Source organism: Aquila chrysaetos, chromosome 5 (genome assembly GCF_900496995.4).
Source record: "Aquila chrysaetos chrysaetos chromosome 5, bAquChr1.4, whole genome shotgun sequence".
In the NCBI taxonomy this organism is placed as follows: Eukaryota; Metazoa; Chordata; class Aves; order Accipitriformes; family Accipitridae; genus Aquila; species Aquila chrysaetos.
In genome coordinates, this window is record NC_044008.1 from 68,896,482 (window position 1) to 68,918,372 (window position 21,891).

Here is a 21,891-nt window from a genome sequence, read left to right on the forward strand (position 1 = left end):
GTGCGCAAAGCGCTTCCGGGGCAAGCAGCGGCGGTCACCGAGAAGGAGGGGAAGGACGCCTTCCGGTGGAGCTGCGCCCTGATTGGGCGGCGGGGGAGGGACTTCCGGCGCTGCTGGCCTCCGCGCCTGGGGACGGGGGTGGCGGTCAGTGAAGGTGAGAGCGGGGACCGGGACAGGGACCGGGGCCGGGGGGTGTTGGTGGTGGCTGGAAGGGGGTCCTGGGGGCGGGGACCGGCCGGCTGAGCCGGGGAGGGGGGTGTGGGATTCCCGGGGCTGGGGGAGGGAAGAGGCCGGGGCGGGCCTGGGTGTCGGGGGGGGCCGGTGGAGGGGGCGTGAGGCCGCGGCGGGGCTGGGCCGAGGAGCGGGGCTCCGTGTGCCCCCCCCCGCCCCAGCCCGCCCCCCTCCGTGCCGGCCTGCCCGGGGGGGAGCCGTCTTCCCCAGCCCCGCGGTGGCTGGGCCCTGCCCGCTCCCCCCAACCCCTCCCCCCCCCCCCAGCGTAACCCGGCTGGTGTCATCCCCTCCCCTGGGCGCAGCCTGGAAGCATGGCGGGCCGCAGAGCTGCCATCAAGGCCATTGACTGGGCGGCCTTCGCCGAGAGGGTGCCTCCAAACCAGAGGGCCATGTTCAATGCCCTGAAGACCCGCAGCGACGCGCTGTCGGCCCGGTGAGTGTCTGCCCCGCTCCTGCGCGTGGGGCAGTTCGATCCCTCAGCCAAATCGTTCAGCCTTTGCGGTGCTGGCTTGAGCCGGTGTCGGTAACTGTGGTCTCGCAGGAGTGTCCCGGCAGGCGTCAAAACAGGTCACCTTCAAGACAGCTGGTGGCCTTTTTTGGCAAGTCGTGTTTACTTAATCCTCCCCAGAGTAAAACAATAGCTGCAATGTAAAAAAGCAGTTCTGTGAAAGCAGTTTGCTTTGGCATGCTCAAAACATTTTGCAAGCTGTGTTATTCTGTTAAATGCTGTACAAATTCATAAGTCTTCTCAAATCTTTCAGCATCCGCTTCTTGATACGAATGTGGTTGGCTAGTGCAGTTAATATCGCTGATTGCCTCTAGCTCAGTATTGTGAAAACTGCCTAATCCTTTCTTACAGGGCTGCACACAGAGGCACTATATAACACTCTGAAGTGGAGCAGGGCTGCAGGCTGAACTCTTCTTGTCTGTATAGAGAAGTCTGTTTCAAGGGCAGAGGGATTTGCAGAAATGGTTCATCGCTCCTTGTTAATGATGGACCTGAAAATACTTAAACCAAACTTAGCAGGCTCTGTTGATGACAGTCTGGAAAGTAACTGTGGCAGAGAGCAAATGATAGCATAAGGTTACTTCTAGCGCCGGTCGTGACTGCTGTCCTCCGTCTCTTTAGGTTGGCTGCCCTGCCAGAGAAACCCCCAACCATCGACTGGGCTTACTACAAGGCTACAGTTGCTAAAGCTGGCATGGTGGATGAGTTTCAGAAGAAGGTCAGTCTCTATGTCGGTTGGGTATTGCTCTTTGGAGGCTTAAATGGGGAGTGTCTTTGGTGTTGAGAGGAAAACACCAGAATTGGCAGAGGTGGTTTTGGCTAGCAGGTGCCCCAGCTTTACGTCCTGCAGATTGGTGTCACTGATCTCGAGGAGGTCACTTCAGTGCCATCTTTCAGGAGGAAACCTGTGGCACTGTACAGTGAGAAAGTGGGTGAAAGAAAACTTGATAAATTATTTTGGCTGCAGGAGTGTATTCAGGTAGTGCCTCTCCTGAAGCGAATGTTCAAAGTATTTCTCTAACTCACTGAATGGAAGAAGGTGTCGGGTGTGGCTCTGCACACTGTGAAATGTGTAAAGCTAGTGGATGCCTGCAGGGGTTGCCATCCTCTTTATAAGCAGGAATTGAAAAGCACGAGTGAGACTTTTGCTGAAGGGCACGTGGTGTCACTATGAAAGTCAGTGTGGTGGGTTGACCCTGGCTGGGCGCCAGGTGCCCACCAAAGCCGCTCTATCACTCCCCCTCGTCAGCTGGACAGGGGGAGAAAATATAACAAAAGGCTCGTGGGTCAAGATAAGGACAGTTTAATAAAGTGAAAGCAAAGGTCGCACGCAAAAGCAAAGAAAAAACAAATTATGTTATTCCCTACTTCCCATCAGCAGGCGATGTCTAGCCACTTCTTGGGAAGCAGGGCTTCAGTACGCATAGTGGTTGCTCCAGAAGACAAAAATGCCCCCCTTCCATCTCCCTTTACTTAGCTTTTATATCTGAGCTGATGTCATATGGTATGGAATATCTGTTTGGTTAGTTTAGGTCAGCTGTCCTGGTTATGTCCCCTCCTAAGATCTTGCCCAGCCCCGGCCTGCCGTTGAGGGGGGGCAAAAATGTTGGAGAGACAGCCTTGATGCTGTGCCAGCACTGCTCAGCAGTGGCCAACACACTGGTGTGTTATCGACACCTTTCTAGCTACTGATGCAGAGCACAGCGCTATGAGGGCTGCTATGGGGAGAATTAACTCTGTCTCAGCCAGACCCAATACAGTCAGCTTCCCAAGACTGGGGGGACCCACTGACCTCAGATGGATCTGGGAACTTTGTCTTGGAAGAAATAAGTCTGTGATATGATAAGTCTTTGGTATTAGATTTTCTTGCTTCCTTACAATGCTGTGCTCTTTACAGTGCTGTGATGAAGGTGTGTAGTATTATGTCCTGGTGGTGGTATGCAAGTACAGAATAGATTGCTTTAAACTCACAGGTCAGCAGTGCTTCTTGTGAAGGACACAGTCAAGCTGCAGCAGTCAGTTTTAGAAAGCTCGTTAACTTCCATGGTTGTGAGCACGTCCTAGGAAGAAAGGAGGGAATGTTCCCCTGCTGCTAGGGAAAATGACCCTGGTGTGAAGGATTTTTTCAATCAAACAAACCGCATAAAAAATTTTCTCTTTTGATTTACAGTTCAGTGCACTAAAGGTTCCTGAGCCAGTGGATACACAAACTGCCAAAATTGATGCCCAAGAACAGGAAGCTGTAAGTGTTTAAACTGTTCCTTAATGCCAGGGTTGTCTCTGGCTTCTGTGAGGATGGGAAGGGGTGAGAGGGAAGGGATGTTCTGTATGTGCATCTGCACAGGCAGGGCAGCCTGAGCTAGAGCATGGCCCTGGTCTTCGCACATGTCTCTGGCTTTTGGCTAAGCAAGAGGATCTCTGCATGTGGAAGGGTTTGGCCCGCTCGGTTTTGATCAACATTCTGTCTGCTTACCTAGTGTAACGATGATGAATTTTAATGCCACCTTAAAGCATGGGGTTGCAGGCTCACTCTAGGTTGCAGTCTTTATCATAACCATATTCACCACATCCTCTGCTTTCCTGCAGGCAAAGAGCAGTGCTGAATATGTGCAGGCTTCCAAAGCTCGTATTGCCCAGTATGAGCAACAAGTAAGTCTGGACTTCGCCTAGTGAATATTCTCTTTAACCCAGCCTGGCACACACCTTGTTCTTACTTGTGTGTGCTTTGCTCTTTCTTGCTGACAAGTGACGTGTAACGTGTTTGTCTCTGCTCCCACTTCAAGCTTCAGAAGTTCAGAAGCATGATTCCCTTTGAACAGATGACATATGAAGACTTGCATGAAGCCTTCCCTGAAACCAGACTGGACAAGGAGAAATATCCATACTGGCCCCACAAACCGATTGCTGATCTGTAAACTTGTCTGGAAGCAGTTTGTCTTAACAACTGTCAGACTCTATCATCTTTTAAATAAAGTACTTTACCTCCTGTCTGTGGCTTAGATCTTAGACATGAGGTTGCAAGGTTTTCAGAAATGTGGAACAATACAGTAACTTGCAAACAGCCTGCTTTTCCTGGATTTTCTTTTCTACCTGTGAGCTTGTTTTTGTAGGAAGGACCAAGATCCCAGCTAGACCTGTTGATCAAACTCAGTCCTATTGCACCTTCTGTAATGCAGATAAACTGTCTATTCATCTGTGTAACCACACAGTGCAGGGAATGCAGTTCTGCCATTGCAGGCAAATAGTTGCTTGGAAGTTGAACATATAAAGCCTTTTGAGGTGCTGGAGTGCATTTAGTAGTGATCCGCGATGCAGTGGGAGATATACCTCAGTAGTTCTACAGGCAGAGGTCTAGGGCTGTTTCCTAGGTTGGCTGTGATGGTTTAGCTGCAGCCGATTGCAAAAGGAGTTGAAGAAGTGTAGATGTGTTGAGATATGTTTAAAAAAAAAAATTAATTAATAGTTACTTTTTAATTTTTTTAAAACATCCCAAGTATCACCCCTTTAATCCTGGCAATCCTATTATTCTTTCTGTCCTGCTTTTGTGAATGATGTGGATCTCACAAAAACAATAGTACAAACGCTTCAGACTTGCATCGTTTTATTTAATTATCTGAGGTGGAATTCTTAAAAACCTTCCCCCAAAATGGAAACATCTCCATAAGAGAAGAAGGGCATTAACTCTCTCTTCTGTTGGTCATGTTTGTGGTAAGAATTATGGATGGGTAGAATGAAGGTATTATCCCCAGATTTCACAATTGTTTTATTCAAATACCTTGCTAGCCCACAGAATACTTTAAGAACATAGGTAGTTCTACTGAACTAGAGTACAAAGTATTAAGCATGCAGATCTCATGCCCTGTGGGGTTGTTGTTTTCATTTTTGTTTTAGGCAACTGAAAACTGCAGCTCTATGAATCAAGCAGGAAAAAAATTGCAGTGGAGGGGTTAGAAGCAATACAATGGAGAACAACTGAACTAGCACTGCGCAGAGCTGATCTCTAGCTGCTCCATTTTACAGAAATAATAGCAAAAAAAAACAGGGACAGGAAGAAGTGACTGTAGAGAAGCACCTTCTCCAGAACTAGCAGAAATGGGTCCTGCTCCTGCGGTTGCCAGTGGGGCTTGGCTGGCTGCCTGTTTTCCTGGGCCTTCTTGGGAAGGTTCAGCAGTTGGGTGCCTGCCTTGGCGAGGTGTTTCGTGGTCTGCTTGGTCATGGCTCTCATCGCTGGCTCGGCGTGTGCATCTGCAAAGAGCACATAGCATGTGTCAGTGTAGGGGGTTTGGTGGGTGACTGCCACGACTGATCCTGCCTGGGGCACTGGTTGCCCTGAGGAAACCCACCCTCGCTCAAACGAACCTGCAGTAAAATGCACCGAACCTACGGGTTTAAGAGGTTATGGGTTGCTTTACCTTGCTGGAAGCTTCCGAGAACCTTGTCTAAGCGCAGGGATTTGTGCTGCTGGTGCAACAGGAAGAAGGTGTCTAACACAGCCATGATCATGAGCAGGAAGGTGCCTAAGAAGAATACCACTGCAGAACAATACAAAAACAAAGAAAGCCCTTGATAATTGGCATTGTTTTCTTGGATGTAATCCTGTCTGCGTTCAGTTGCCTGGTGGGGAAGGGGGGAAATTTTTAACTCCAGCAAGCTGATAAAGCTTAGCTGTTCATGACTTCAGTGTTCATGAATGCATCCATAAACATCCAAAGACCTTCCTTAGGGTTGGTACCTGTGAAAAAAATCAGGTTTTATTCAATAAAGATGGGTACCTATTATGGGTGGTTTGTTGGAGGAAGTTGGGAGGATGTTGTTGAGAATCACAGCTAACATGGAGCTGCCAAGGATGATGGCAATCTGGAAACTGATTTTCTCCTCGAGAGAGCTGGGTCCAAACAACACAGCCATATCCAGCAGATACAGGGCGCACGTTGGGAGGATCAGGTTCAAAATATACAGAGTGGGTCGTCTCTCCATGGAAATCTGTTGAAGAAAAGGGACAAAATTTAGGTGAGCAGGAGGTAACTTACTGTGTTGGGCAATGTTCCCTAATGTAGAAAATTATCTTGTTTCATACTTTTTTTTTTTTTTTTTTGGTGGCAAATCAGTGCAATATATTATGAAAGTACTGCCATACCACGTAGGTGACCACAGAAAATTCTTCGTCATCCAGCCCTTCTCTGTATTCAATGATGCTCAGGTTGGTGAACTTCCATTCTCCATCAGTTAGGAAGTAACTCTGGCTGTCTTTCATCATCTCAGCTGGTGTCCGTTTCGTCTTCATGACAAGGTCTGTTACTGCTTGGGCAGGAGGCAGAGGAGGAGAGAAGTTGCAGAATTTAGGTATTTATTAGAGGTCAGTTATTTCCCCTCCCTCTCCCTCCCAACCAAGAGTGTGTGCAGATGGGGAAACGCAACGGTTCTTGCACTGCTGGGGTTTCTTAGCCCATCAGGGAGAAACTAAAAAGGACTCTGGTGAAGAGACTTGGCTGGACCTCTGGAAATGTGGATCAGAGGGGAAATTTCTGGTGAATTAGGACAGTTGTCCTTTGTGGGTGGGAGCTGGAGGCTTTCGTGTCACCTCTGCTTATTTTTCAACCCTTCCTGTTGGGATGATCTCTGACTGCAGTTTGGATCCCTGAAGCTGTCCTTAATTTCCTCTCGTTTCCATGGCTTTCAGGTATGTTTAAAGATCAGTCCTGCAAAATTGTATGTGAACAAGTAGCCTTGTTGCAGGAAGGCTCCTAGTCTCTTGGTTTGTAGAGACCAGTCCAGGGAGGAACTTGCCAGAGAACATCCAGATGCTTCCAGAGATGTTGCTGGGAAATGTGCCAAAACAGAATGACAGTGTTTTAGCTCATTGTCCCTGGTGTTACACGGCTAACCCAGCGTGAGAGTGTGGTGCTGCCAAGGGAACAGAGGACCTAGCCAGGGTCCATCTCATCTATTCCTCCTCCTGCAAATTTAGCCCACCTGTGGTAAAAACTCAGCTTGCTGCTGTACCTGGGTAGAGGAATGAAGCTATGCTCAAGTTACACGTCTGGGTATCGAAGGGAAACTTGAAGATCATCAAGCTGCACGTTAAGGTGACCTGGAAGGGCTGGCTGGATTTGAAGCTGCCATTGTGCATGATGGCCATATAATCCAAGTTTGAGTTTTGTCCGTTCACTCTGGAGGAAACAAAAGCGGAGAGTGACCGAGCTCCAAGGGGCCGCGTCGCTCCTCAGTCCCACGCAAGGCTGGGCTGTAAGCGTCCCGGCAGGGCAGGCTCTGCGCCGTCCGTCACCCAGCCACGGGATGTAGCGGTGAGGAGAGGAAACCCGGGGCTTGAAGAAGGGCTGTCGGGTGCCTCTGCGCTAAGGTCTGTAGTAGCTCTGCGCCTCCTAAGGAAACTCCTTCCTCTCTCCTCTCTGCTTCCCACTCTCACCCGGGGCCAGGGCTCATTGCTGGCTCATTGCAGGCTCTGCTGTGCTGCAGAGCTGCCTCTCCCTCCTTCCCCCCGCAGCCGAAGAGCTAGCGGCGGTGCCCATCCCTCTGTCAGACCCACAGCGCTCCGTCCAGTATCTTACAACAAACTGCTAAGGCGCGTTTCATTCCATGACATTGCTGGTCTCTGCTGCGTCCTCAGCTTTAACTACAGCCCAGATGGGACATTCCTGGAGGTGTTACAGTATTACAGAGCCACAAAGTGCTTTGTATAAACTGTGGTTGCCATTAATTGAGGTTCTTGGTTACGGACAGCTCATGGGAACAACTTTTAACCATACGAGTTTATCCCATTTCCTACAATAATACCAACAGTTTGCATCCTTGTATTTCTCTTAAGCCAGTGAATAAAAATCAAAGGGGAACCTACCGCTCTAAAATGAAGACCGTGGGAGACCAATACGTATCCGTGGGCAGAATGACTTTGGAAATGTTACAGAAATCCTGTGGGTCCCAGGTTGCAAAAGTGTTTTCCCACTCCTGGGGGAAGAAGTTGCAGGAGAGAAATGAGTGCCAGGCTCAGCACCACAGGAGAGAAATGGTCTCAAGGGACCTACCAGGTTCAACACGATGTAAAAAGTGACTGTCTGGAGCTTTTCAACCTGGAGAAACAAAAGGGAAGATATTTAGTTGATTTTCTTAGGTACATCCAATGCAGAGCCCAGAAGCTCTCCCCTGTCACTCTTGCAGTGGACAGCACAGATTGCAGAAACTCAGCCCAGGAGGAGAGCGCAAAGATCTTGGTCCTACAGCTGAAGAGTGGGAGTGTACGGTCCAATGGTTTGGAAAAAAAAAAAAAAAAAGATTATTGTTAACATTTACATGCCAGTGTCCTGCAAATGCATTGCTCAGTTCAGGCACTCCGCAGGTTTGTTTTTAGAGCCTGCTATAAAGCAGGCTGTTTGTCTGAACCTGCCTCTGAACTTTTTTCTGGAAGTAGGTGGGAGAAAATACTCCAGATCTTCCAAAAATGCTTTCAAACAGCAGAAAGCTGAAGAAGTGGAAGGGGCTGATTCTCATCCCCATGGCCTTGCTGGCCCAACCCTGCCTGGCAGAAGACTCAGACCCCAACCTAGCAATCGCCCAGTTTTCTGTTATAAAGACTCAACAGGAGTTTTGGGTCCTTACCACGGAGAGAATAGCCACAAGCATAAAATCCATCTTCACTTCCACAGGCTCCTTCAAGTCTGTCTTGGGCAGTATGTGTGCGTGCAGCTTGCTGTGAGAGGAAATGTTCAGGTACTCAACAACATCGTAGTAGGTGCAGAGGTACCTCGGAGCAGCCCCTGCTAGAAAAAAAAATTCCACTTGAATCAGAAAAGGATCAGGCAAGATCTCAACCTGTGAGAGAGAGATGTATCAAAAGAGAAAGGGTATGGACCTGTGGATATGAAAAACATTACTAACACAGGCGGATCCCTTCTCACATGGATGAGAACAGAATTCCTCAAGGCTTTTCTATCCCCCTTGAACTTACCTGTCCCAAGAGAAAAGGTAAGGATAGCTATAAAAGCTCGCTGCATTGTCTCCTGCCTCCAAATAAGGAGGCAAATGGTGCTGTGTGTCTTATGAACAGTTCCAGGACACGTCATTTGTTATGTGGAAGTTGATTTGATATTTATTAATGAGGGACGGATATTTTGTAAACAGAAGCTAGACTTTTTATGTATTTATTTGCATTGGAAGGAAGGATTTGCTAATGGTTTGATGCACTCAGCTGGCTCTTGGGAGCAACGGTCAGTTGTGGTAAAGGAAAAATAAGGTCATTAAAAAAAAAATCCAACAATTTGAGGGAGAGGAAAAGAAAGGGCCCATCTCCACAAAGAAAAGGCAAGGAGCCAGAGCCACTCAGAAGCAAATCTTGTCTCATTTACAGGGCTGAGAGTCTGCTGGAACCCCACTGAAATGGAATAGGAATAGTGAGGAGTGCCGGGGAGGCGGGGGAGAGGCTGTTCTCCTTCGAGCCTGGTTCTGCTCCATAGCAGCCCAGGCTGTGGAAGTTAGAGTATGTCCTCATTTCCCAAAGCACTGAGCCTTTCATGCACTCACTAAGTTTCTGTTTCTGCCTCCTTGCTGATCTCCTTTGCTCTTGAGGTTCTTCCCCAAGTCCTCATGGTTAAGATGAAAGGCTCAGAGATTTTTTTTTAAATCTCTGTTTGTCTCTCCCTCAGCTGCCCTCCTCTCCATCACTGCCTACTTTTCCTGCTGTGTTTCCAGTGATACTTCCAGGTGCTCAAAGTGATGTTTCCGTTGCGGGGAAGTGGCTCCAATTCTTGTGTGCTTGGAAAGTCCCATCCCGCTGGGACATTGTAGATGGCGCCTTATTACTGTGGCCACTGGTTGTATCTGAGGTAGGAGGTGGGAAGCATATGGGCCATAAGACAGGGTTTGAATCAGACGTAAGGGGCAGGAGGAGAAACAGGGGTGACCTCTGTGCTGGGGCTTGAGGGCTGAGTTGGCTGTAGGAGCTTACGCTGGTGGGTGACAGTGTCACTAGAGGTGGGACCGTGTTGAGCCCCCAGAACAGTGCGAGAGGTGACTTGGCCTCCAGCAATCCCTTACGTCTGCCAGCAGCTGGTGGGATGTGAGTTCACGGGAGCTGCGAATCTGTCCTGTTGCTCTGTAGACTTTTGGTACCCACCGTGGCCTGTTGCAGCAAGGTCCTCGGCTCCACAGCGTCCCTCCTGCGGCAATCGCCGTGGGGGGGCAGAGGAGGGAGGGAAGCCGGACCCGCGTGGCACTTGCGAGGCTGACTGAGGCGATGGGATAAACTTGGATGCTCAGCGAGAACCCAGACTGCGCAGCACCCTGCTCCTGCCTCTCCCCAGCAAAGCACCCGAGCCCCGGCTGCGGGACCGTCCCCCGGCTCCAGCGCGGCAATCGCAGGCGGCAAGTCCCACGCTTGATTTCCCCACGGCCTGCTTGCAGCAACGGAGTCCTTCCCCGGCCACGTCTTCTGGTGTCCCACCGTGCCCCCAGCGCCCGGGGTGCTCGGGTGGGACCCGGGGGGCGGCGGGAGCGGTGCTGGGGGTTGGCAGCAGCGCTGGGGGGGGCTGCAGCACCGGTGACCGCGTGGCCTAATGGATAAGGCGTCTGACTTCGGATCAGAAGATTGAGGGTTCGAGTCCCTTCGTGGTCGGCTCTTTTTCCTCTCCCCCGCTTTTAAACCGGCTCCAGCTTTTCCCACTTCTCCCTTCGCGCCTCTTCCCCTCACGGGGGGGGGGGGGTGTGTGTGTGTGTGTGTGGAGGGAAAAAGCAAACCCCGGTTTAGATCCCGTGCCCCCCTCCCTCGCCCGGCCCGGCCCGGCTCCTCTTCCCCCTCCTCTGGAGCCCGGCGGTGACTCCCCCCCGTCCGTGGGTTACACGCGCGACCACATTGTTCCGTTCCCCTCCCCCCCGCCCCGCACAAAGTCCCGCGGCGCGAGCGGGCGCCGGGCTCGGGGCCGTTCCCGCGGGCCGGGGCGCGCGCCCTGCGCAGCCCCAGTGGCCTAATGGATAAGGCACTGGCCTCCTAAGCCAGGGATTGTGGGTTCGAGTCCCATCTGGGGTGAGCCCCCTTTTGCCGGTGCCAACCCGGTTTCCGCGCGTCTTCTCCCCGTTTTAGGGCCGCCAGCCCCGCGCAGCGCTGCCGGGATTTCTCCTGCTGCTGTTGTTGCCCGGCGGGAGCTGGCTTTGGCTGCTCGGCGGGAAGACGCTCCCCATCCCCCGTGGCAGATGTCAATTAAAGAGGTTAACGCACCGGGATAACCCAGAAGCACAAAATTAAACAACCCCGCTGAATACGGGTCTGTGAGCGCAGCTGCTGAAGACAGAGCTTGCAGAGGGGGAGACTGAAGACGGAGATCAGAGTGGGCCATGATGGGTGTTTTGGAGCAGAGATATGCCCATGGCAGCCCCAGGCTTGCTCGCTGTGCCAACAACTGCTGTACCCAGGCTGCTGTACCCAAGCTGTACACGATGCTGTTGGGATGATGCGGTTATCTGCTCCCGGCCAACGGTTCCAATGTAGATCTCATAAAAAACAGAGGCAACGAGGAGCAGCTACAAAGTGCCCCAGGTGCCGGTGCAAAGGCAGGTGCTTTATCCGGCCCGTCGTGCGGTCCCATGTGCCGAGTGCTCAAGCGAGGCTGTTACTGAGGGGAAAAACAACCAGCTTTTGCCTTGGGACCTGTTGAAAGGATGGTTTTTGGAGAGGTGTTAATGAAAGGATGGTTCTGGCTGCGGCACGGGCATCTTTCAAGGTGTCCCAGAAAGTGCAAAAGCAGAGCAGTTAAAGCTGTTTATTTAGCCTTGTCTGGGCAGAGCTGGGTCTGTGTTGGGTCAGGACTGAGCAGGGAATTTCAGCTGCATTTTTACCCTCTCCGGGTGCTCCCTGTAGCATCAGCTGCATCTGACCCCCAACAAAAAGCCAATTGATGCTGGGGATGACTACTTTGCAAGTGTCATGCACACCTCTTCCCGGAGCAGGACAAGCTCTGATGGGAAAGAAGCTTTACTCTGCCAGAAACCGCATCTCTGCGAGGGGCTGGTCACTGGGGTCGTGCAGTTTGGTTGTGCTGCCCTGAGACCAGAGTCCTCCACATAAGTGCCTTTGGGATAATGCCCTCTCAGGTTTGTTGCATTAAAAAGCTGCTTGGAGGGTCTTTTCCTACAGAGTTAATGGATTTTAAAAGGCGGCTGCGGTCAGGGTGATATCACACTAGTAAAACTGAAAGTGAAGTTTCTTTCTAAGTAATTTTTCTCTCTTAGGGGTGGAGGAAATGACTCTGCTGCCTGGAAAGCAGCAAACCTGCTGAAGCCCTGGGCGCTGGACTGCCGGCAGCCCTAGGAAGCCGAGCTGCAGGTCCCTGTGCCGCTCAGCAAACCTTGCCTGCTCTGGGGACCGGGGAAAGGGGCTAACGGGGTGTCTCCAGGCTGGTATTACCTGGGACCAGTTGACTTCCACCTCTTTGGGCGACAAGCTTCAGGGCTGCGATTGAAAGCGTGGCCAGAGAACGTTTTTTGTATCCTTCTTACGAGTTTGGATAGCATCAGGTGGCTTTTGGGGGTATTTGATCACTTGGCGTCCTTTGGGCAGCACTTTCTTTGCATCTCCTGGAGATGCCGTACCTGCACTCCTGCTGGGCTGTCCTGGTGGCAACATCGTGAGGGGCCTGGGCTGGTTCACTGTGTGGTCAGAGGGACTTCCATCAGCGATGGCCTCGCTCGGGTGGCACCAAGTTTTGTTCCTGCTGTTTCTCTCCTCTCCTCCCTCCGGAGCGCTAAGCCTCAGGCAGCAGAAGGCTGAACCTGTGCTGCTCCGTATGAGTGGGAGCATCTTTGCTGGCTGGTGGGTGAGGACTAGGGTGCAGAGAGGGAAGAAAACAGCCCCAGGGGAGATGTCGCAGTGACACATGACTTTCTCAGGGCTGCAAATTCCCTGGGCAAGAGCAGGCAACCGCTGCCAGCAACAAGGAGCTTCCTGCAGCCCTGCCTGCACCCTGGGGTAAGACCCCAGGGCCAAAGGACATTCGGCCATGGGGGGCTCGGACCCTTGGCCCCCCAGTCCACCGTCAGGCACTGGATCCACTTGGCCATGCCATCCCCACCACACATCTGGCTTGGCGCTGCCCGCTGTGCCCCCCCCATCACACCGGCCTCTCCCCACCTGACACCACTGGGATTTGTACCCGACACCCCCTGTGCCCCCCGCGCCTTGGCGAGATCTCAGGGGGTGCCCGGGATGGATGGAGCTGGGGCAGCTGCTATGTGCTCTGGTCTGTCTGCTGGCTGCTGCCACCCACCGTGCTGGGAAGCTTTGCACACCCGCAGAGCACAAGCGCTCTTCTCGTGCAGCCCTTTCTCTCCAGCACATTTCTGTTCAGCTTTCGTTTGATGGACACATCAGAAAAGAGACACTGGTTGAGCTGAGCTGAACGTACCCCAGGAACTAACATGTCCCCAAAAACCTCCCATGGCTGTGGAAGAGGTTAAAATACCTTCCTGCCCTGCGGCGGGCTTTGGGAAACTTTTTTAGGATTAGATGAGAAACACAGGTTTAGGGGAGAAGCCAAGCTGCACTGGGAGGGGAATGCAGAGGGTGTTATTGATAATGAACAGGAGCTTAACGAGGCTTGTGGTGTTTCTCTGTGCATCACACCATTATGCTGTAGCAGGGCTACATTACAGTGGGTGCCCCTCACCAGTGGCTCATTGACACCGTGACCATCACACTGAATGCTGTCACGGGAAAGGACGAGTTGTCTCCAGGGTCCCGGCTGTCCCCGTCCTTCTTCCTCCCCAGTCATGCCTGACCCTGGGAGTCAAACACTCCTTCCCTCCTGCTTACGGCTCATAGACAGCCTCGGCTAGATGTGATGGTCTTGACTTTGTCTTTCCGTGGGGATGTGGCAGGGAAGGCCTGGACTCGCATACCCCCGGCAGCTGGAACGTGAGGGTGACCCCAGCTGTTCTGTGTTGGGGGTGTCTCCTGGATGGTGTCTGCACTTTGTATTTTGGATTATATTTGTGTTCTGAGTTGCTGGCATCCTCAGCAGCATGGCTTGAGCGGTGGGCAGCAAAGCTGGCGGCAGGAGGGGAATGTCACCACTCCAGCCCGCAGGATTCCTGCACGGGACAGTCTCCATCAGGGTAAACTGAGGCTGGGGGGGGATGTCTATGGTGACCTACTGGCACCATGGGGGGTCCCATGGGAGGAGGGACACCCCCCCCCCCCCCCCCCCCCCGCTCACCCCCATCACCAGCGCTAGGCCAGGAGTGACAGCTGCAATCCCAGGAGGGACGGGAGCATGGGTGATGAGCAGGGGGTGGCAGGGACACCCACGGGACCCCCCCCCCGTGTGTGTCACTGTCCCCAAGGCAGAGTTATGGGGGACCACGTGGCCTAATGGATAAGGCGTCTGACTTCGGATCAGAAGATTGAGGGTTCGAGTCCCTTCGTGGTTGTTTTAAAGCCACGAGAGATGCTCGAGTCATTTAATTTCCCCTTGTTACTGGCTTGGGGGGACAACGATCGATACCCCGTGGAGTGAGAGAATCCCCGGGGGCAGCAGTGGGGCAAAGCTCGAGGGAACGTGCCCGTGCTGGGGGCAGCTTTAGGGTGGCATCTGCCCTACAAGTCTCCGGGGGGATTCGTGTCCCCGGGGCTCTGCCCCACGGCGGGGCAGCGACCCAGGGCACCCTGTCCCGGGGGTGAAGGCGAACCGGAGCGGGGCGGAGGCTGAGCCCCAGCTGGGGCCCGTTCCCGAGGCGGGGGGGGGGGGGGGGGAATAAAAGGTCGGGCGCGGCCAGGGTTGCAGCTTTTCACCGCTGCAGGGAGCACCCGGTGAGCTACCGCGGGGCTGGGCCGAGGCATGGGGGGGGGTCTGTGTATGTAAGGGGGGTGTCCCCACGTCGCCCCCCCTGTGGGGCAATGTTGCAAATAGCCGGGGTGGGAAAAAAGTGGCTTCCACCCCAGGTGGGACTCGAACCCACAGTCCCTGGCTTAGGAGGCCAGTGCCTTATCCATTAGGCCACTGGGGCCGCGCAAAAGCTGCCCCCCCTCCTCTGCCCCGCACCCCCCCACTCTCCGCGCTTTTTCCGCGGGTGTCCGGAGCAAACGGCCCCGGCGCTTGGGGCGGGCGGGGGGGGGGTGGCTTATTGCACCGAAAACCAGCGGTGGGCACCGGCACGTCCCGCCCCGCCGCCGCGGGAGAGCGGGATGAGGCCGTGCGGGTGGAGCTGGGCCCTTCGCAGGGGTCTCCAGCCTCCCCCCCCCCCCCCCCCCCCGCCCGCCGCCGGCATTTCTGGGCTGTGCACGGAGCTGATGCTGCGCTGGGCGGTTTTACTGGGCGATGGAGGGAGGAGAGCTGCGTTGGTTGGCTGGGACAGTGCTGCCTTGCTCTGGGGGACGTGCAGTCCCGGGGGGTCCTCCCGGGGCTGTGTGGGACTTTCCCCCCCCCTTTCTCACTCACCGTGGCCACGCTCCCCTCTGGCCATCAGAGAGTTAAGTTACGGTACCAAAAATACATCTGTATGCAGCCCCAGTGGCCTAATGGATAAGGCACTGGCCTCCTAAGCCAGGGATTGTGGGTTCGAGTCCCATCTGGGGTGACTCTTTTCCCTTCGGGGGATCTATGCCGCCTCCTGCTGTGCCCCGGTTTGGGGGGTTTGTTGCTGCGGTTAGGGGCGACTCAGTCCTTTCTGGAGCACCCCCCCGGCCCCGGGGTCAGGAATCTGGGGGGTTTTGGTGTAAAAACACGTGGAATCTTGGAATACGCTTTTCATCCCTGAAATGTCCAGCTCCTCTGAACCCTGGTGTCGTGTGTTGGCCCCGAGGCTTTCAGGAAAAATTTTGCAAATCTTATTGTAAAATCTGGGGGGGGGACGCGTGAGCAATAGGTGATAGGTGGCAGTCAGGTCTCCTGGTCACAGGAGGTCTCAGCTGAGGTTGTTGCTGTCCCCATTGATGTTTGTGTGATGACTTTCAGCGTCAGAAATAAGTCTGAAGCAGCGACAGCCCTGCTTGCTTCTAAGGGCCAGGGCACAGCATGGAGCTGCAGACCCCTTTGCCTGGGAGAGGGGGAGCTGGCAGCTCCCCCCCTCCTCCCGTGCAGAAAGCTTTAGGCAGGTTAAAACAAATGTCTTTACCCCCCTGAGCTGGGCAGGGTGTGCTCAGAGGTGGAGGTAGCTGGCCTGGGGCGGATGTCAAGATGCATCAGTGTGCTCCTGCACCCCTCCAGGCAGCCCGTTTTGGGTAGAATGTGGGATTTGAGCTCTGCTTTTTGCAAACGTAAATGCTGACCTGGGCTGTGTAAGGGGAGAGCTCACATGTCCCCCCCTTCCAAAGGGGAGCGGGCACTGGCTGGAGCAGAGCCCTGCACACCTTGCTGTGCCCCAATTAAACCCCAGGGACCAGCAGAGAGTGCTTTCCTCTTTTATTTGGGTTTTTGCCTAAAACAGAACCACCTCTCCTCACCCCAGGTGGGACTCGAACCCACAATCCCTGACTTAGAAGGCCAGTGCCTTATCCATTAGGCCACTGGGGCCCTGTGAGAACACGAAAAAAGGGTAATTTCATTGTCTTTGAGACACGCTTTTAGCGCTACCAGAGAGCAACTGCCTCCTCCCAAATTCCTGCCACGGCTTTAGGTTAATTTAGCAAAATGACAAGCACTTTTTTTTGGTTAGGAAAAAAAATCAACTAAAATGGAAGGGAAGTGCTTGAAGTGGTGAATACTCTATTTGCTACTTAGATATGTAGGATGTAGATATGTACTCTACCCCTTCTTTCCCCCCAAATCTACTGCTGTTTTTGTGCTCAGCAGCAGAGGGTGCTCTCATAGAGCAGAGGGATGGATGGACACAAAGTATTAAAAAAAAAAAAAAGTAGCTGACAAAAATCTGAATTTTTAGTTTCTCTCTAACATGAACAATAATTTTTCTGCAAAATGATTGACAGGTTGTCACAGTGTAACATTAGTTTCAAAAGGAGTTGTTAAATGTTTTTATTTACACTTTCAGACCGTTTTTATTCAATATAGCTCATGAGTTTTGCATCATCTACAGCTGCCGACGCCATGTCTTTAAAAAGACAGTATGCCAAGGACTTCGATCTCTGCTGTTCTCAGTCAAAGTCTGCCTTCCTGCTCTGTTTTATATTTGAGTGTATCTTTTTCTGTCGTAGTCGTTCACGGTTCATTTTTTCCACCCTAAAACAAAATTAAAAGATCCTTTAGTGTATAAAGAAACCATTTAAATATTCAACTTTGAGCACAGATATAATGTAGATTTGATGAGCCAACAAATGTCCACAGATAGAAAACAGTCCCTGTTCGTGGGATACTACCCAGGAAAGCAGTTAAAATCTAACAGACCGGTGATTTTTTTTTTTTTTTTTTAATAAAGGAAATCCAAATAAGTATGAAGATTGTTTAAAAATGCTGCAAACTAAATCATGTAACATGATAATGTGAATCCATCTCAAACAAAGGCCATTTTGATAAAGATACCTCTCTATGAGCTTCTGTGTTGTCTCCTTAGATACCACCTTGGGCTTCTCAGTAGCCTCTGTGACCATGGTTCTGATTTTTTCTAAGCAAATCGCCAGATTCCTCATTTGGTAGCGACTCTCTTCGGAGTTCACAATCAACTCACCAGCTCGGTTTATCTTATTCCTGTGCTAAAGAGGAGAAAACGTGATGTGATCATTGAAACCTTGTTAGACTTGTCACATGCCATCTGAAAGTGTGACATTTAAACTGTGGCTGGAATTGGGGGGAGGGTAGTTACCATCAATGCCATTTTTTGTCTCACAGGTTCTGGAATCCAGTCTGCTGATGCCAGGTGGAACCGAACTTCTGCCTTGGTATTCACTGGGAGGAAAAACAGGATCTTTTTTTCAATGTAATGGCTTGCCTTCCTAAGTTTTATGAAATAATTCAGCCTGTTCACTGCTGGCTTTGAACATAGGATGATTCCAGTATTCATTTCCTGAAAGACTGTAATTTTTTTCTTGCTGTATTTTTGAATACCACTCTAAAGACAAACTCAAAATTTTTATGGAGACTGTGTCATGGTATTTGCCTTTGTAGAAGCTACAAGATTTATTGCTGTTGCCGGTCACTACCTACCTTATTTTTAATGGCAATGGCAGAACAGGAAGTATTTTTAGTTTGAGTTAAGCTGAGAATTTATTGCACTGTGAAGCTTCAGAATCCAAGTGGCTTGTTATATGTTTGATCAATGAAAACAGATTAGATAGAGGTGGTGTTTCACGTGGCGTGTGTAGCAGCAATGATACCAGTAAGAGTGTTTCTGGGAGAACCAAATATGTTACCACTGGTCTTGAGCACTACATAGACTTAAATGTTGTGTTAAAATGTAGGGTAAGGATAATGAAAAATTAGCATCGGGCAGCACAAGGATGCTCTTTAACGTCCAATTCTCCATATTTTACCACAAAGTATAGAGGAACAACTGAAGACTGTGATTTTTTCCTTCAAAGTGGGAGAACCTTCTCCTCACCTTTGTTAACGTGCTGCCCCCCAGGGCCGCTGCTCCGGCAGTAGGACACGGTCAGGCGAGCTGGAAAAGAAGAACAGCAGCGTGCTGACCCGGAGACTCGTCCCCAGCTGGTTTTGCAGCGGGGAACGGGGATGATCCAGGCTGAAGGACGCCCGTGACTCGGTTGTGCTTTCGCTCAGGAGTTCAGCTCTGTGCACTGAGCACGGGCCCCGTAGGCCGCGGCCTCACCCACCTCCGGGTGCTCAACCGGGACAGGCCCAGCCGAGCACCCTGGCCCGGGTCGGTTTTGGGGACGGGAGGGGGTGGGAGACTCACCCAGGGGGATGTCGAGGGCGGCCGGCTGCGTCTCCTCCTGGAAAACACGGCGGGGTGCCCGCGTCAGGCGCTGGGGCGAGGCCGGGGGCAGGCAGGGTCGCCCCCGCCGGCACTTGGGACCCGGCCCCGCTGGCCCCCGGGGGCCTGGGGCTGGCTGGCCCCGCCCACCCGTGACGGCACCGCCCCTTCTGCTCAGCCCCGCCCACCCGCAATAACAACCCCTTGTGCTAAGTCCCGCCCACGCGCGATGGCCCTGCCCCTTGACATAAACCCCGCCCACCCGATCTATGTCACTCAGGCGCCAAGCCCCGCCCCCCGCTTGCCCCCCCCCCCCCCCTCCCCGCCCGCCCCACTCACCGGCGCGCTGGCGGCGGCGTCACCGTCCTGCCGCGGCGGGTACAGCTTGTCCAGGCTGTAGACGCTCCGGTACTCGGTCTCGGAGGCGGCCCGCTGCGAGAACCGGGCGGCGGCAAGCCCCAGAGGCGGCCGGCACAGGCCCAGCAGAGCGTGCGCCGCCATCTTGGCTCCCCCCGTGCGCCACCTCTACGGCGTCCCCGCGGAAACGGCGGCCGCGCGCCGCGTTCCGGGGCGGGGCCTGCGGGGCGGGGGGGCTGTGGGGGCCGGGGGGGTTGTGGTATACGGGGTATATGGGCTGGGGGGGGTCTGTGAGGCGTGTGGGGTGTACGTGTGGCGATGCGTGGGATCTGTGGGGTGTATGATGTCCGTGAGGTCTGGGGCTGGCGGGGGGTCTGGGGGGGGTAAATGGGGTGTGGGGGGCTCCGTGTGGGGGGTGGAGGAGGTCTGGGGGGCGTATGGGGTCTGTGGGATGCTGAGGGGGGGGATGTGGGGCATCTGGGGGGTATACGGGGTCTGTGGGGTGCTGAGTGGGGGATGTGGGGCATCTGGGGGGGTATACGGGGTCTGTGGGGTGCTGAGTGGGGGATGTGGGGCATCTGGGGGGGTATATGGGGTCTGTGGGCGCTGAGGCAGGCCCTGCTGTGGAGGGTGGTGGGATGGCTGGGGACGAGGATGCTGGGGCGAGGTGGCCGTGTGGTGCCCCTGTGTGACCCGTGGGGGGGCACGGTGTGGGGTGTGGGAGGCCCCGGGGTGGGTACCAGGGGCTGGTTTGGGCAGGTCATTTCCAGCTCCTCGTGGTGCGGGCAGCGGTGGGGTACAGCATGCTCCTGCCTGCACCCCACAGCTTCGTGAGCTGAGTGGTGACGGGTGGGCGTAAAAGTGAAGATACATCCAGCATTTTTTATGTACTGTCTAGTTTTTGCACCTGGAATGTTTCAGATTTTTGTCTTCTCAAGAGTACTAAAAAGTGATATAAACATGTGTGTGTGTATATATATATATTATTTTTTTTTTTTAAATGCTGATACAACAGCACATACGTGTTTCCAGGTCTGTCAGAGAGATGCCGAGGTGGATGGGGGATGCAGGGGAGTGAAGCACTTGTGGAAATCCTTCAGCTATTACTCCTGTTGGAGCTGTCAGGTTGGCTTGACAATAAGGGCGTGCATTCGAGAGGGGCAGGGATTGCTATTTCTGGCAGCAGGAAAATGCACAGGCAGGGATGGGGCTGTCATTTGCTCTGGTGTTTTGACAGGAGCTGATGATCTTTTGTTTAAAACTGTGGGTGAAGTAAAATGGGTGTTTCAAAGCTGATATAAAGACCATGTGATTGAGGATCTGAGCTGGGTCCCATTTAGATAATCAGTACAAAATCAGGAAACTCAATCCTCAGGAAAGGAGCAAGTCCTGAACATTGATGGTTGGTCTGTCCTGACCGTGGCTGAGTGGAGTTTGGGGGCCAAGGAGCGCTCCACACTTTGTTTTAATTGAATCTCCATGTCCTGGGGTTCTTCTGCTCTGCTTTCCCTGTCCAAACTTGGCTGAAAATGGCATGCTTTAAGGAAAAAAACCAGAACTGTCAGAGACAAACCATGCCATCTGGTGACCTTAATTTCTAACAGTGAACAGGTAAACGTTTGTGATTTGTAGCCAGAGGGATGGGTAAAATATCCAAAGCAGGATGACTCATTTTACCAACTGTTGTCAAACATGTCGGCGTTGTTACTGTGCTGGTAACACACACCAAGGACGATGTCGTTGTGTGGTGCATGGAGGGGCTGGGAAAGGAGCTTGAAGGTCACACAGTTGAAGCCAGACCCATCTAAAAGGACGTTTCCCTGGTTTTGCTTCATTCCCACACTGTGTTGGTGGATGCAGGTGTCCAAAGAGCCTTGGTAAAAAGCAGAATGATCTCCACTTGGATGGTTGGAAACAGCTCTCCCCGGCAGGCAGGGCATGGGATGACAAGGTCTTACTTTGGCATGACCCAAGGGGAGCCAAGCTTTTGACATTTAAGCTGGAGAAATGAACTGCGTCAGTACTGATGCTGGCTTAGAAAGCAAGCTCATCCCATTTGGTGGTCACTGGTGAGCAAGGGCTGTAAGGAGCCATCCCTGAAACGTGATGCAAAAGCTGATGTGTCCAAGGAGCCCATTGCTCTTTGTGTGAGTGAGGGCACAAGCCATTGATATAGGAGCAAGTCGGGACTTTGAGGGACCTTCCAGAAGGTCTCAGCTCCCGTAAGAGAGGGAAGACTGCTGAATCAGGAAATTTCTTACCCCATGAGAGTTTGAGATCTGTAAAACCCTTGAATTTGTGCTTCAAGTGGTCCACCCCTATTTGTAATGATGGGTGCTTTTCTGAAGGGTTATTCAAACTGGTGGTAAAGTAAGAAGCCAGACTAGATCTGATGGAAATGCAATTATCTAAATGTCATCTTTCAAATTCAGCGTAAAACTGAATTCTTGACAAGCTGTGCCCTTATTGATCTTAACGGTGTGAGCTGAATAGGGTCATTGGTTTTGCCAAATTCTGAAATTAATCATTATTTCCTATTATATCGTACTTTTTCTTATCCATTTTAATTGCATGCAGTATTTTTCTTTCTGTCTTGCGTCATGGGGGTGTGCTATTAAATAGCTGCTGCTCACTATTAGACCAGTTTCTGTGGTGAGCAGCGTGGTTGCTTAATACTCTCTTCTTACCTCTTAGTTGAGTTGTGTAGTTTTCCTTGGTGTTTTCAAAGCAATTTGAAAAGTTTAGATTGAAGGTGGGATAAAAGGCCAGAAGATGCTTATTTTTTCCTCCTTTGATCGCTGAAAGCCTCACTTAAGAAAAAAATCAAGTGACTCTGACTCACATAGTCATCAGGACATATATATATGGCCACTAATATTTTTGGATGCAGAAAAAAATGCCCTCAGCACTTTGCTGAACAAACTGCTGATATACAGCAGCTGTTCCTTTGTTAAGCCAAATACTAATATCAT

The 21,891-nt window shown here is 52.3% G+C and overlaps 3 protein-coding genes and 6 non-coding genes across 10 annotated transcripts; 5 read left to right on the forward strand and 4 right to left on the reverse strand.

Moving 5' to 3' along the window:
- The first annotated feature begins 4 nt into the window (after positions 1–4).
- ATP5PD (ATP synthase peripheral stalk subunit d) lies at positions 5–3,800 on the forward strand. Of its 2 annotated transcripts, none has more exons than XM_030013146.1 (6): positions 5–154; positions 534–664; positions 1,361–1,457; positions 2,910–2,981; positions 3,326–3,388; positions 3,523–3,800. In XM_030013146.1, exons 2-6 carry the CDS (start codon positions 543–545, stop codon positions 3,652–3,654), a joined length of 486 nt encoding a protein of 161 aa, XP_029869006.1. In that variant the 5' UTR covers positions 5–154; positions 534–542; the 3' UTR covers positions 3,655–3,800. The 2 variants fall into 2 exon arrangements, with proteins under 2 accessions (XP_029869006.1, XP_029869007.1); XM_030013147.2 differs by having other exon boundaries at positions 38–154; positions 496–664.
- A 641-nt stretch (positions 3,801–4,441) lies between these two features.
- Positions 4,442–8,753, reverse strand: LOC115340987 (5-hydroxytryptamine receptor 3A-like). The gene is made up of 9 exons (XM_030013077.1): positions 8,703–8,753; positions 8,354–8,514; positions 7,783–7,827; positions 7,596–7,705; positions 6,743–6,909; positions 5,877–6,037; positions 5,512–5,722; positions 5,152–5,271; positions 4,442–4,984 (listed from the first exon to the last, which is right to left on the reverse strand). Exons 1-9 carry the CDS (start codon positions 8,746–8,748, stop codon positions 4,740–4,742), a joined length of 1,266 nt encoding a protein of 421 aa, XP_029868937.1. The 5' UTR covers positions 8,749–8,753; the 3' UTR covers positions 4,442–4,739.
- A 1,538-nt stretch (positions 8,754–10,291) lies between these two features.
- On the forward strand, positions 10,292–10,364 carry TRNAR-UCG. Its single transcript has one exon. It is a non-coding gene; the product is annotated as a tRNA-Arg (tRNA).
- A 338-nt stretch (positions 10,365–10,702) lies between these two features.
- On the forward strand, positions 10,703–10,775 carry TRNAR-CCU. Its single transcript has one exon. It is a non-coding gene; the product is annotated as a tRNA-Arg (tRNA).
- A 3,322-nt stretch (positions 10,776–14,097) lies between these two features.
- On the forward strand, positions 14,098–14,170 carry TRNAR-UCG. Its single transcript has one exon. It is a non-coding gene; the product is annotated as a tRNA-Arg (tRNA).
- Positions 14,171–14,673: 503 nt separating this feature from the next.
- TRNAR-CCU lies at positions 14,674–14,746 on the reverse strand. The gene has a single exon. It is a non-coding gene; the product is annotated as a tRNA-Arg (tRNA).
- A 497-nt stretch (positions 14,747–15,243) lies between these two features.
- On the forward strand, positions 15,244–15,316 carry TRNAR-CCU. Its single transcript has one exon. It is a non-coding gene; the product is annotated as a tRNA-Arg (tRNA).
- Positions 15,317–16,178: 862 nt separating this feature from the next.
- On the reverse strand, positions 16,179–16,251 carry TRNAR-UCU. Its single transcript has one exon. It is a non-coding gene; the product is annotated as a tRNA-Arg (tRNA).
- Positions 16,252–16,681: 430 nt separating this feature from the next.
- Positions 16,682–19,099, reverse strand: MRPL58 (mitochondrial ribosomal protein L58). Its single transcript, XM_030013144.2, has 6 exons — positions 18,902–19,099; positions 18,545–18,581; positions 18,230–18,289; positions 17,495–17,577; positions 17,215–17,384; positions 16,682–16,914 (listed from the first exon to the last, which is right to left on the reverse strand). Exons 1-6 carry the CDS (start codon positions 19,061–19,063, stop codon positions 16,830–16,832), a joined length of 597 nt encoding a protein of 198 aa, XP_029869004.1. The 5' UTR covers positions 19,064–19,099; the 3' UTR covers positions 16,682–16,829.
- Between the last annotated feature and the right edge of the window lie 2,792 nt (positions 19,100–21,891).

Coding starts and splice junctions, on each gene's coding strand:
- ATP5PD (XM_030013146.1), top strand. CDS start 543: ATGGCGGGCCGCAGAGCTGCCATCAAGGCCATTGACTGGGCGGCCTTC. Junction 1,458..2,909: donor TGGATGAGTTTCAGAAGAAG/GTCAGTCTCTAT, acceptor TTTGATTTACAG/TTCAGTGCACTAAAGGTTCC. Junction 3,389..3,522: donor TTGCCCAGTATGAGCAACAA/GTAAGTCTGGAC, acceptor TCCCACTTCAAG/CTTCAGAAGTTCAGAAGCAT.
- LOC115340987 (XM_030013077.1), bottom strand. CDS start 8,748: ATGCAGCGAGCTTTTATAGCTATCCTTACCTTTTCTCTTGGGACAG. Junction 6,910..7,595: donor ACGGTCTTCATTTTAGAGCG/GTAGGTTCCCCT, acceptor TGTTTCCTCCAG/AGTGAACGGACAAAACTCAA. Junction 5,272..5,511: donor CAACAAACCACCCATAATAG/GTACCCATCTTT, acceptor ATTGTTCTGCAG/TGGTATTCTTCTTAGGCACC.
- MRPL58 (XM_030013144.2), bottom strand. CDS start 19,063: ATGGCGGCGCACGCTCTGCTGGGCCTGTGCCGGCCGCCTCTGGGGCTT. Junction 17,385..17,494: donor GACAAAAAATGGCATTGATG/GTAACTACCCTC, acceptor TCTCCTCTTTAG/CACAGGAATAAGATAAACCG. Junction 16,915..17,214: donor ACACAGAAGCTCATAGAGAG/GTATCTTTATCA, acceptor ATTTTGTTTTAG/GGTGGAAAAAATGAACCGTG.